We start from the raw sequence: 13,198 nt of genomic DNA on the forward strand, positions 1-13,198 counted from the left end.
CTTTACACTGATCACCTGTGACCCCCCTGCACCCCTCCTTGGATTGATCACCTGTGACCCCCCTGCACCCCTCCTTGGATTGATCACCTGTGACCCCCCTGCACCCCTCCTTAGATTGATCACTGCGTCTTCCCTTTAAAAATCTAAAATCATTTGCTGCAAATCCTGATTTTGTTTCCTGCGATGAATTTACATTGAATTTCTGACAGATATAATTTGACTTTCAGATATAGCAGGGTGCAGCTATCACATAATATATAAACCGTCGTTCTGTTTTATTAGGAATTAAAGTGAATTGGGCAGTGAATAGGCAGAGCCTCTGCAGGTTGCATTGCTGCACAATTGTTGGTATTTGGCCGCCATTTCTATGGAGATGTGTACACGGAGACCAGGCCTGCAGCCATGGCAGTAGACAACACAGGGAGGTGACACCATTGTCTGACCTGTCAGTGTTTCCATTGCTGATACTTTTCTGTAACAAGATCGATTTCCCTTCCCAGCCACTCTGTGCCGGATTCCCTGGGGCAGGAAATGGGCAATGACCCCATATGCCCTGCTCACATTTCTGCCCCTAGGGATCTTCCTTGCAGAGTGGAGTTTTTTTTAGATATATGAAATTCTATACTGGAAATCCAGAAATCACCCCTTACTGAGGTGTATTGGATAGGATAAGGTAGAATTGATGTGGGGCAACCTTGATAAGTCAGGGCATTAATGAGCGCACCGTACACAGGGAGCACTGTGACTTATCTATTGCTCTATGTTCAGGGCACTTTTGCAAAATTGCAAGGAATTTTTTTTTCATAAAAAATAGGTTAATGTACATTGCCCCCCAATGTGGTATTATCACAGAAACTGCCCAGGGGGTAGGAGAGGGTGTCTCTGCTGATGATCTCCTTCAGACTCTTTGCAGCCACTTCATGTTTACATGTACTCACTCCAGATTTGCCTGAACATTGCTTTGGAATGGCTTACATACAAAAAAACCCGTGACTCTACCCCCATCCTGTGAATCTACCCTCACCACCCCACAGGACAGGGTCGGTGCTCGGTAATTGGCTGGTTGGGCATCTATGTTGGGGCATGCACAAGATTTCTCCTTGGGCAGGGAAGTTATGCAAGGATCAGTATCTGCACCAAAGAGGGGATTAAAGTGAACCTGTTCACGTGGCCTGCATAGGCAATCCACAGGTTTACAGATGGCACCATCAGTGGTCAGCTGCATTCAGCCTGACTTGGGATAAATGGTGCATTTCTATTGGCAAACCAGTGCCAATTATTGGTGGTTGGTGGTGTTGGGGGATGAAATCAATGCCAATTATTGGTGGTTGGTGGTGTTGGGGGATGAAATTAATGCCAATTGGTGGTGTTGGGGATGAAATCAGTGCCAATTGGTGGTGTTGGGGGATGAAACCAGTGCTAATTATTGGTGGTTGGCATTCTTGGGGGATGAAATTAATGCCAATTATTGGTTGTTGGCGGTATTGGAGGATAAAATCAATGCCAATTATTGGTGGTTGGTGGTGGTTTTGGGATGAAATTGGTGCCAATTATTGGTGGTTTGTGGTGTTGGAGGATGAAATCAGTGCGAATTATTGGTTGTTGGCGGTGTTGGAGGATTAAATCAATGCCAAATATCGGTGGTTTGGGATGTTGGAGGATGAAATCAGTGCCAATTATTGGTGGTTGGTGGTGTTGGGGGATGAAATCAATACCTAATATTGGTGGTTGGTGGTATTGAGGGATGAAATTATTGACAACTATTGGAGGTCACTGTTTTTGGGGGATGAAATCATTGCCAATTATTGGTGCCTGTTGCCATTAGGGGATTAAATTGTTGCCAATTATTAGTAGTTGCTGGCACTGCACAATAAAATCAGTGCCAATCATTGGTATCAATATAACAAAATAACAGCCAGTTGCTGTCAGTGGAATATTTCCACTTCCCATTTTTCCTACAGCAACTAAAACTGTTAAAAAAAAAAATAAAAAACATTTTAAACACGTTTTTGTCTTTGGATTTTATTGTAATTATTTTATAACCTAAATACTAAATCTTTAGTGAGAAGAAGAATAAATGATTGCCGACCTGAACACTTTATACTGCGGTTCCCCCAATTCCAAAGCTACCGTTACTATTGGCACCTAACCCTTTCAACTGTTCCAGGTTTTGGGACACCCCGATCCCATTGTGTCACTACCAAATTCTATATCCTGGGAACAGTCAGACACTACGGGACAGTTTGCAAAAATCCTGGAAGGTCCTGGAGGATCTGGGACATTTATTTTGATTTATCAATAATTTGCACAGTGATCTTTGTGTTTGTTGAATTTTGTTTTCTTTGTGCAAATGGTGACAACCATCAGCTAACAGAAAGGTGCCCAACGTATACCCTAAAACATTCGCCCATGTCTACTGTTTTTGCTTTACCCTATTACATTTGCCCATGTTAATACACGTTAAGTACATTTTAGTTCATTCACCCATCTCAATTATTTTCAGTAATCTCAATACTTTGCTACAATCATCATTTATTTAAACGGATGAAAAGATCATTTTTTGTTTCTTTGCCTGTTACACAAAACATAGAAGAGAGATCTTCGGTATTTATAAGACACGTTTGTGAATATATTAAACAGGACAGATTCCACAATGAAGAAGTTTTAATGGTTTCTCCACTTACCCGGGGATATAATGGGGGTCTGGGGTCATCAGCATGGGGCTAATCTTTGGAGGGAAGGTGGCTGCCATGCTGCAGGAGCTCCTCACTGGTTGCAGGCTCTCCCCCTTACCTGGTGTCACCTGAGCACCTCTGTGACTGTGTCAGTGTGTGATCAGTTGTCAGGGATTTGTTTGTGGGAGGGAAGGACGGGATCCAGGCAAACAGTAACACAACACATGGTCTCCAGCCACTTGTACACTGTGGAGATGCTAACACTCACTGTGCCCAATTGACATGCAGTTTAGGGATGTAAAATAAGCCAATACTGAAATAAAAAAAGCAACCATTGCTAAAAATGTTGGCTCAGTGACTAATATGGTATCAAAGCTTTCTGACAGACCCGGAACACATATGCAGTAGTTCTGAATTCATTGGATATATAGTTGTCATTATAAATAAAAATCCATTTTTATTTTTAAAAAATTCTGGGTGATCCAACCAACTGGATGTCATCCCATCCACCAACTGGACGTCACCAAGTTTTGCACTTGACCAAAAAAGAGCAATGATCCCAAATCTATATGTTACTGATGAGTGACCAGCTCATTGGGTCATTGTGTGGCTGTTGGTGATGTAACTGCCATGGATCATCAGGAGTTACATTGTCCAGGGCATCTAGGTCTATTCTTAGCGGTGCCATGAACGGACCCAGGGTCCACATAGTATGGTGGATGGGCCATGCAGTGCAGGTACAAAACAGAAAGCCACCAGGAAGCATCAGTGGAAAAGATTTTGGGGCAAACGGACTTTTTATATCTCCTCTGCCAAAAACCTCTATTTGCCTCTACCAGGAATGAACGAACCTACGACTGCAGAGGAGATACATCATCATGCCATGGCCAATCAGAATGGCCAAAGATAGTCTTTGGGAAGTAGAGAAGTTGGACCATGGCAGCACCCTGTGATGTAATGGGAATAGGGGAGAAGTCGGGGTTTAGTTATGCTTTAATATATATGAAAATCACTGTTAAAATATTGTTATACTGTTATTTCTTATTACAAATTAAATGTTTTTCCATATACTGAGGGTAAATCTGGTAATCATGCAGACAGCTCCACCGTTCTTTTTGCAGTCATTTTTTTTCTGCTGATAAATGTACCTTGTTATGAGAGAAGTCACTTACAGAAGATTCACCATCAGCCACCAGTCCTCCTCCTCCAGTGCCAACCAGATTCATTCAATCCATTTTGGCTGCCATGGAAAGCCCTATAGGGAAGCCTATACTAGTGGTTGGATAGTTCTAATTGGAGTTGATTCGAATTTGGATTGGAGCTTTTTTTGATCTCAGGTCAGAAGTTGAGCAATTTAAACTCGACTCTGAGTTGAAAAATCCTATGCAGGGAAAAATCATCCAATGTAGGGCAACCAAATTGGCATGCCCTTTTGAGTCTTTTACAGAGGGCTGATGTTAGATTCTAGTGCAGTAGGGTGCAGCATTCTGCCAATTTTTGCTGTTAAGGTTGTGGTGAGGTTGGTGTTAATTGTAGTAATAGTGGTGGTGGTACAGGTGACCATAGTAGAATTGATGGTGGTAGCAGTGGTGGTCGTTGTAGTGGGGGTGGTAGTATTTCAAAAAAACAGGTCTCAGAAAACAGCAGGTAGACAAGCAAACACTTAGATCAGGGTCAGATAACAGTGATAATATTGCTCTGGATATGGCATTGGGACCCAGGCAAAGTCATAGGGAGGACAATTGTAGGCATAGTGAGGTAGAAATTGTGCAGCAACCCCCATCTTTGGAAGGCAAGGCTTCTCCTAATGAATGCACTGCCCAATAAAGCTGCAGATACATCTGACTTTCACATAACCCTGAGAGCTTTAGGTTGTGAGGTTTAGTTCATTGGGAGTCCCCCGAATAGACATTTTTAACACAGAGTAGGGGGCAACTAGGCTAGGGGGTAACTATTTAATTCCCTCATTTGACGTAGGAAAAACCATCTTCCACTGCACCCAGCAATTCTTTCTGCGTTCTTGTCCACCATTCTATTCCCTTAAAGGATATACAACCAAAAGTTAGTGCTGACACTCCTAATGCTATCACTGTTGCTCCTGCTGTTGTTGTTGCCCATTAGGGCAGCAGTGTAGGGAATAAATTTTGTGATATGGATGTACATGGAGGGCAATATTTGCTTCTCCCCCCTCCTCCTTCTCTATTGGTCATCAGTCCTTCAATGGAGAATGCCAGGAAACAGAAATACATTCTCAGCCATCCTTTAGCATCCCAACTAAATCCTCTGATGTCCAAGCTAATGGTGGGACAGTCACTACTCTACAAGTTGGTGGGTGCCAGCTTCTGAGTTTGCTCATCCCCATTGAGGGATACCAAGCCGTCCTGCACTCTATAAACATTAATGACATTAATGTGCCTACTTCCCTTCCTCTAGCGGGTCCAAGCAATGGCTATTTACAGTTCATGGCTTTCACAGCCCATTGGGTAAATGTCCTGGGTAACAGGATGGAGTAGAATTGAACTTGTTAGGTGCATGTCAGTATCACAGTAATTACAGATAGGTGGTGGATCCTCCATGTCACCAGGCTGCTTGGCAGGGATGTGTGCAGGGCACTAAGACAACATCCCGCAAGGGGTCATGGACTTTAGGAGGATGTGCCCAGCTTGCAGCCTCCGTACATGCAAGGGCTGGTGACTGCTAAGTGGTAGGACCGATGGGCAGTACAGAAGCAGAAGCATAATCAAACAAGCCAAGTTCAGGGAAGATGGCAATCAAGAAGGGTCAGGAAAAAGCCAGGGTCGGTATTTCTAAGGATTAAGATCAGGAAGACCTGGAAAAAGAGACTGGAAGATTTTCTTGTTCGGGCCACAAGCTGTTGCTGTTGGGGGTTTCATGCGACAAGAGAAGACCTCCACTTGCAGAGAAGAGTCTCACTTTAATAAGTGGAGGCGCTCACCTGCCCGTGATATGCCCAGTGACTTATATTTGTATTTTAATTGGCAGTCTCATACAAAAATACATAGCAGACAAGTCTTTGTGTCCTCTATCACACTGAAACAGAGCGCCCCTAGAGGTATAATCTGGAATGGCATCTTACCCATCTTCCAAATATAAGAGGCTCTCCTAGTGTATTGTTATATCTGAAAGCAAGACAGCAAAACAGGTTCCAATAATTAAATAGCCTCCAAGAATGTTGGAAGAACTTAGACTCCAATACTACACTCAGAGGTCAGTAATGTCTATTAGTTTTTCTTTTTATTTAAAGAAGACCCCCCTGTCTTAATTCATTGTAATTACAAATAATAGAAGCATAAATTGGTTTATTATTTAACACATACAGCAGATAAGTACTTCTCTATGAACATTTCAACATGTGTAGCAAAGAACAATGACACATAAATAGTGCAAAGAGTTAGTATTGCCTAATTAGCAAACTCAGTGAATCTAGCTTTGGTTCAGCTCACAGATAGCCGAGCGCAGTACAAAGGCACAATACAGTTTAGGCCTTAGCCCTAGATGCAGCGCTATTCCAGAATCCATATGGACAAGCCTTCTGCCAACTTGGTTCCTCCAATCATCTCCTCTCATAGGCCAAACACTTTTGGGTCCACGGAGGATTTCAGGAGCACATTACCCGCTCTGACAAACTCACCCAGAGAGGAACCTGAGAAGACATTAAATGGCATTTTTATTAAGTCTGGGTGCCTTGTAACGATAATTATATTAATAGAATCAAAATTCCTTATCATTTATTTAAAAGGACCCACACAGACCAGCAATATATTCAACATTAGTAATTTGTGCCATGATGGGAGGGGTGGCATCTGAAGGCACCAAAAAATGTTGGGTGATCCAGCAAACCTGGAATGGATTTCTTAAAAGTAATTTGCTAATTGTTAATACACCTGGATCACCCCGGTTCTCCCATGATAGTCTGTCTTCTCCAGTCCAGTCCAATGCATGCAGACGTGTAGACCTCCCCAGGACAATCTGCCGAAGTTTACACAAAGCATCAGAATTGGTAATAGGTGATTTTGAATGTGACAAGTTTGTTAGAAGGTGGTCTGGTTTGGGTATTTGGAGAACTGCTGGTCTGTTGAGATTTTCAACCACAACCATCTCTAGGGCATACAGAAAATGGTGCAAGAATTGGATAATTACCAGTGAACTGCAGTTTTCTGGGCAAAATGCTTTGTTGAACTCAGGACTTGAAGATATTGCTCTACGGACTGACTGACTCTTTCCATCTGCCCGTTGGTCTGCGGGTAATAGGCCGAAGAAAATTTTGCAGATATGTCCAGGGATTTGCAAAAGCCTTTCTTAAAATGGGAGGTAAATTGCACTCCATGATCTGACATGATATGAGAAGGCAAACCGTGAAGCCAAAAATTTACACAAATAAAAATTGGCTGCTGATGGTAAAACAGGAAGGGGCACGGAATGGGCCATTTTGGAAAAACGATCCACAACCACCCAAATAACTGTACAGCCATCTGAAAGAGGAAGATCAGTAATGATATCCATGGATAAATGACCCCAAGGTGCTGTGGGAATAGGTTGTAGAAGTGGGCACAGGTGGCAGACTTTGTTTGAGCACAGACAACACAGGTTTTGACAAAGTCTGTCACATCCTTATGAAGATTGGGTCACCAGTACAGTCAGGAAGAGAAATGTAAAGGTTCTGTAAAAGCCCAGATTACCAGAAAATTTGGAACTATGTGCCCAGCATAAGATTTTGGTACTGAGTTTGGGAGGCACCAAGCTTTTACCAGGTGGAATGGCTGATTCTTGAACAGAGGTCAAGGCTAGGATATGGGCCAGTGGGATGCTAATTTCTGCTCTGACTGCTCTACTGCTCAACAGCAGAGTCCTGAGGATCAAAGGAGCGAGAAGTGCATTGGCTCGGTGGCACAGGGTTGGTCACAAAATCAAAGCGGGAAAAGAACTAAAAACAACAGGCTTGCCAGGGGCTGAGAAGACAGAAGATACTGGAGGTTTTGTTCTGTAAAAATAGTGATCTTGTGTGGGTAACCCTCCAAAAGATAGTGCCATTCTTTAAAAGCTAGCTTGATAGTTGGGAGTTCCCTGTCTCCAATAAAATAATTTTGTTCTGCTGGGGAAAACACACATTTGCGTCTGGTTCCGGTGATGGTCTGGAAGAGAATGGCTCACACTCCGATGGAGGAGACATCAACTTCAATAGAGAAGGTCTTGGTAACATCCTAACCAGAACTGGGCCAGAAAGAAAAGCTTGTTTTAGGGTATGAAAAGCCTTGGGGGCCAGAATCTATCCAAGTCTATCTATCCGAGTGCATGGATGGGAACAACCAGTATGGAGTAATTCCTGATAAACTGACTAGAATAGTTGGTAAATTCCCAGGAAGTGCTGAGTAGCCTTTAGACTGCAGGGTAGTGGCCAGTTGGAAATAGCGGTCACCTTCTCCGGATCAATAGAGAGACTTTCCTTAGAAACAATGTAACCCAGGAATGGTATTTGTGGGAGTTCAAATAGGCACTTTTCTGCTCTGAGCCATTGTAAGACCTAACGAACATGACGTCTGTGAGTAGGCAAGTCTGGCAAAAAAAATCAGAATGTCATTCTAATAAAAAAAACAATGAAAATATAAAAAAGCCACAAAACACCTCATTAACAAAGTGTTGAAAAACAGCTGGGGCATTACAGAGAGTGAAGGGTATCACAAGATACTCATAATGCCCATCTCTGCTGTATTAAATGCTGTTTTCCATTCTTCTTCCTCCCTGGATACGAATTAGATTATATACACCTCAGAGGTCTCGTTTATTAAAGACCCGTGCACCGCAGAGACAGTCAAATAGCAGTCAGTCAGGAATGAGCAAAAGTAGGTAGCATTTCTTTATATTGATGACATTTAGACGGAGAGTCGCATTTTTTTCTGGTAAAAGACCCCTGTACCAGTGGGGAAGAAGACTTATGAAGAGGATGTATAAATCCCCTCTGCAGATTTTTTTGATAACTTTTCTCATAGCCTGGGTCTTAGGGAGACCTCTGGGATGTGTGGAATTAGGAATGAGGTACATTGCACAGTCATAGGATCCGTAAGGAGGTAGTTTCTCAGGCTTTTGCTTTAAGAAGACATCCTGGAAATCCATACACTGACCAGGGATGAATGGAGAAAACTCAGAAGTGGAAAGAGCAAGAAGCCTGAGAGGTGTGAACTTGGTGAGGCATTTGGAGTGACACGAGGGACCCCAAGCCAATTCTTCTTGAATAGACCTTTCCAGCAATGGGGAGTGCTGGTAAAGCCATGGGAGGCCCAACATGACTGCAGAGGCTGGGGCCTGATGAAGAACATGAAAAATTTTGGTCTTGTGATGAAGCAAACCAACAGACATTCGTAAGGATCTCGTCTGGAAGTTGAGTCCACATAACTGAAGGGTACCATCTACCGCAGACATTTACAGAGGTTTAATTAATGGCTCTATAGACCAAGCGCATTCCTTGATAAGGGTAGATGAGAATAAATTTTCAGCTGATAAAGGCCTCAAGGGCAAGCATGGAGTTGTTGTGGGAAAGCTGGACGTAGATGAGTGAAGGGGAGAGAATAGGGGGGCATGCTAGGCACTGAAGTTTCCTGGACTCTGTGGGCAAAATTTATTAAAGTGTCCTACCTGTCCACAGTAAATGCAGAGACCTGAAGATAGACACTGGAACCTTTTCTCTGGAGATAGTCATAAATGGCCCAGCTGCATGGGTTCTTCTGAGAAAGGAGAGATCGGAGGTTCCAGAGGCCACAGAAAGGATAGAGCTAGTCATGGTGAGAAGGCCTTGCGTGAGCGAGGTTTCTCCTGGAAATGCTCTTGAAAACCAAATATCCATCTGGATGGCCAGGGAGATCAGGTCACCCAAAGAGGAGGTAATCTCTCGACCAGCCATCTCATGCTTGATGCGATCAGAAACGCCCTGTCAGAAGGTAGCGTGGAGCGTTTCATTGTTCCAGGGCGAGCTCAGCTACTGATGTACGAAACTGGCCTGCAAACTGTCCCACAGTAAATGACCTTTGGTGAAAACACATTCTTGAGTTATCAGCCGAGGAGGACCTGGCTGGTTCATTAAAAACCCTCCTAAAGAGGCTCAGGAAGGCTTCAATACTATTAGTCAAGGGATTTTTTTTCCCGGGGTGGGGACGCCCACACCAAGGCTTCCCTGGAAAGTAAGGAAATTAAATATGCTTCTTTAGCTCAGTCAGTGGGGAAATTTTGTGGCTGAAGTGAATACTGCACTGGTTGATGAAGCCACGGCAGGTCTTGAGATAACCAGAGAAAAGCTGTGGTTGGGGGGAAAATGAAGTGCAGAGACCACTGGGGTAGCAGGAGGATGGGTCCGGGCTGAAGGTTCAGCAGGTGCACTGGAAGAGACCAGAAGCTGATCCAGGCAAGTAGTGAGTGTATGACACTGGCAAAGTACCTGATTTGGGTAGCTTCCTGGGTGTTTAGCCTCTGGTTGAGTAGTTGGTTGGGATCTGCTGAGGTCTGGGAGGATGTAGGCATGGTTCGTGCACACTGTCACGCTAGGAGAGACGGAGAATCTAGAGGGAGTTATGACTTGCACAATAGTAATGTAAGCCCTGAGAAGGGCCAAGGTGCAGAATCTAAGCAGCTGCCTGGTCTTCTCGAGAGCCTTTAGAGGTGAGGATGTTGCGTTGCAGGATGCGGTCCTAGGGGACACCAAGGTGGTACTGAATCATCAGGCAGCAGAGTAGTCAAAGAAGGCCAGGATCAAGGCAGGCAGCTAATAAAAGCGGTCAGGTACAAAGCCAGGGGTCAAGAACCAAAATTTCTGAAAACAGACACAGGGGAACACATGTGACACAGGAAGCAACAGAAGACCCAGGGTGACTTGGGGATCACCGAAGACAGGGGAATGCTGGAGACACAGGAGGCACGAGTGACACGGGGGTCACTGAAGACACGGGAACACTGAAACAGCACACCAGGGGATAACAGAGTGGGCAAAAAGGTTAACACAGGAGATGGACTTGGAAAGCACTAATTAATCAACAGGTGTGCACAAAATGCTCAGCAGAGCTAGGGGGCTCGGTAGTAGTGGAGACCCGTTGCACGAACACTGGGTGCTCTGTCTGAACCAGATAAATAGCCAAGGGCGATCAAGAGGCTTATTCCTGATTTGCCGAGGGAAGGGGCAATGCTGACAAAACTTGAAAAACCAGGCGTGCCGAGGATCAGCACTGTCTGCATGTGCAGGAGAGGCACTGGCCCTTTAGTGAAGGGGAAAGTGTGACAAATTCCAGAAACACAAAGCCATTGTGAAGCACAAAGCCACTGCCCTGTAATCTACAGGGTTAATAACCAAAATGTGAAAAGTCATTCAAAATGGTGCCAATATTGAAGCCAATCAGAATTTGCTGCATTGAGGGCATATCAGTAGAAGATGGATTCCCATTAGTCATCAGTACACTTACCTGCTTTAGTCCTGACCCAGGAGACAGCTTTCCCCTCCAGAAGCTCCCATTCTTCTTTCTCATCCAGGCTGTTGGTGTACAGCCAAATCACCGCCAAGACCGTCACCCACATGGACACCTCCATGTTCTGCAGATGAGAGAACGAGTATTTTATTGTACAAGAAATGTTACATATCTGTATAATTCTGGGTTCTGAATTCCTCAACCCAATGGTTTTAGACATAAAGACATCGGGCATCACCATAATTCACCTTTATTTCAATGAAATATAAATGTAATAAAGGACATGTATTTATTATTGTCTGAGAATAGAAAATATAATACATTTAAAATTTTGTATAATAATATCATTCATCCTTCCTCCATCAATTCCCTGATATGGTCAGTAACACAATACCTGGTCAGGGTTCTGAGTCTTTATGTCTGACTCGGATATTCCCAGGACATCAGAGAGTTTTGAGGTCAGATTCCAGGATCCATCCGCATTCTGCAGGGAGATCAGCCTGATTAGAGCCCGGGGCTTCTCCGGCACAACGGGTGGTGGTAGTGGTCGCCGGGCTGAATCTTTTCAAATGGAATAGATAAGAGATACATTTAATAAAACATAAAACATGTAATGCCAGAACAAAGTCAGAAATTGTAGTTGTCTGGTACTCCTGGTGGCTGAATTTTATTTAAGTGTAAACTGAATTTCATTTTTGAAAAAAACAAAAAAAACAATTGTTTATCAAACCAAACATCCCATTTTAGAGTATGAACCAATATTCTTTATTTCATAGCTTTATTTACTTTTTGTTTCATTCTTGTCTCACCAGACTTTGACAGAAATTACATGCAGGGGAGCTTCTGGGAGCTTGGTTCATGTTGATATAGACACATCACCAGAACTACATCTCCCAAGAGCCATTTCACTTCACATGGATAGCATCTAAACAGAGGCAGGCATAGACTGGGTACATGAGGAGTTCTGGAGTTCAGGAGAGAATAGGTGAGGGTTAGCAGGGGATTTTAGGGCTGTCAGCCCAGACATAATGTTAGGAGCTCCCTGGATTTCTAGCAGATCAGAAGGCATTTTGCAGTAGTTGCAGCATTTTTTAAATCAATATAACTGGGAGAAATGTACATGTAATGCAGAGATACACTTACAACGATGACAATAAAAATAACTATTCCTACCTTCCATCAGGTACTTAAGGACACATGCACGATGTGAAGTCTCTAAAACATAACAGAAGGTTTATAATTAGTATATTTATTTTACCCTCAGACTTCTCAGTGTACATTTTACATTTCTCACTATAACTTGCAATCTTATTTTGGAAATGAAACTGCAGCTTTATTTTTTTTTTTTTGGTCTGTAAACCAACCACAAATCTTTAGATCAGAAAATGTAGCGTGAGTACACAGCTTTAGACATGACACACAGGAAAATGGGGTGGGATTAAAGCAGAACTTTTGTAAAATATAAAACAAACACTTTCGAAGAACTTTCCATTTATTGATTTCATTGGAAAAAAGAAAGGTATTGGCATATTGTATGTCTGAGAGATCATCCATGTAATCGCTAATATTATAGTTTCATTATGTATTTGTTCCAATAAAAGATTGTTGTTCACTCACTATTTAATAGTTTTAATTCCTTTATTTTTTATTCTTTCCTCACCAGACGTAGATGTAAATTACATGCAGGCTTCTGTAACTTGGTTCCTATTGAAGAAGACACCCCAGAACTACTTCTCCCAAGAGCTCTTTTTCCTTCACAAATCATATGGATAGCATCCAGGCAGAAGCCGTGTCACGATGTGACCGTAATGCCAGGTAGGGTGATGGACCCTCCATATCACCAGCCTGCTTGGCAGGGATGTGTACAGGGCACAAGATACCAGCCTCAGATTTCACCAGCACACCATGCAAGGAGTGTTGGACTTTAGCCGGTGGTGCTCAGCTTGAGGCCACTGTAACTGAGAGTAACTTGCTGTCCCCTATGGAATAGTTTGTATCAGCAGAATTTTTCTTATAGAAGAAACCGCAGGATTCATGCTTGTTGGAAGCGTTCTTCTG

The 13,198-nt window shown here is 43.2% G+C and overlaps 1 protein-coding gene and 1 long non-coding RNA gene across 2 annotated transcripts in view; both read right to left on the minus strand.

Annotated features, from left to right (window-relative positions):
• The window catches only part of CIMIP2B (ciliary microtubule inner protein 2B), a 10,238-nt gene extending 7,314 nt beyond the window's left edge, over nt 1-2,924 (minus strand). Inside the window, 1 exon segment of the mRNA XM_072413576.1 lies at nt 2,685-2,924. Coding sequence (XP_072269677.1) covers nt 2,685-2,752 — 68 coding nt within the window. The 5' untranslated portion in view covers nt 2,753-2,924.
• Nucleotides 2,925-5,978: 3,054 nt separating this feature from the next.
• LOC140332320 (uncharacterized) lies at nt 5,979-11,700 on the minus strand. The gene is made up of 3 exons (XR_011921103.1): nt 11,535-11,700; nt 11,138-11,264; nt 5,979-6,339 (listed from the first exon to the last, which is right to left on the minus strand). It is a non-coding gene; the product is annotated as an uncharacterized lncRNA (long non-coding RNA).
• Between the last annotated feature and the right edge of the window lie 1,498 nt (nt 11,701-13,198).

The sequence above is a fragment of the Pyxicephalus adspersus genome, chromosome 6, assembly GCF_032062135.1.
Source record: "Pyxicephalus adspersus chromosome 6, UCB_Pads_2.0, whole genome shotgun sequence".
NCBI lineage: Eukaryota > Metazoa > Chordata > Amphibia > Anura > Pyxicephalidae > Pyxicephalus > Pyxicephalus adspersus.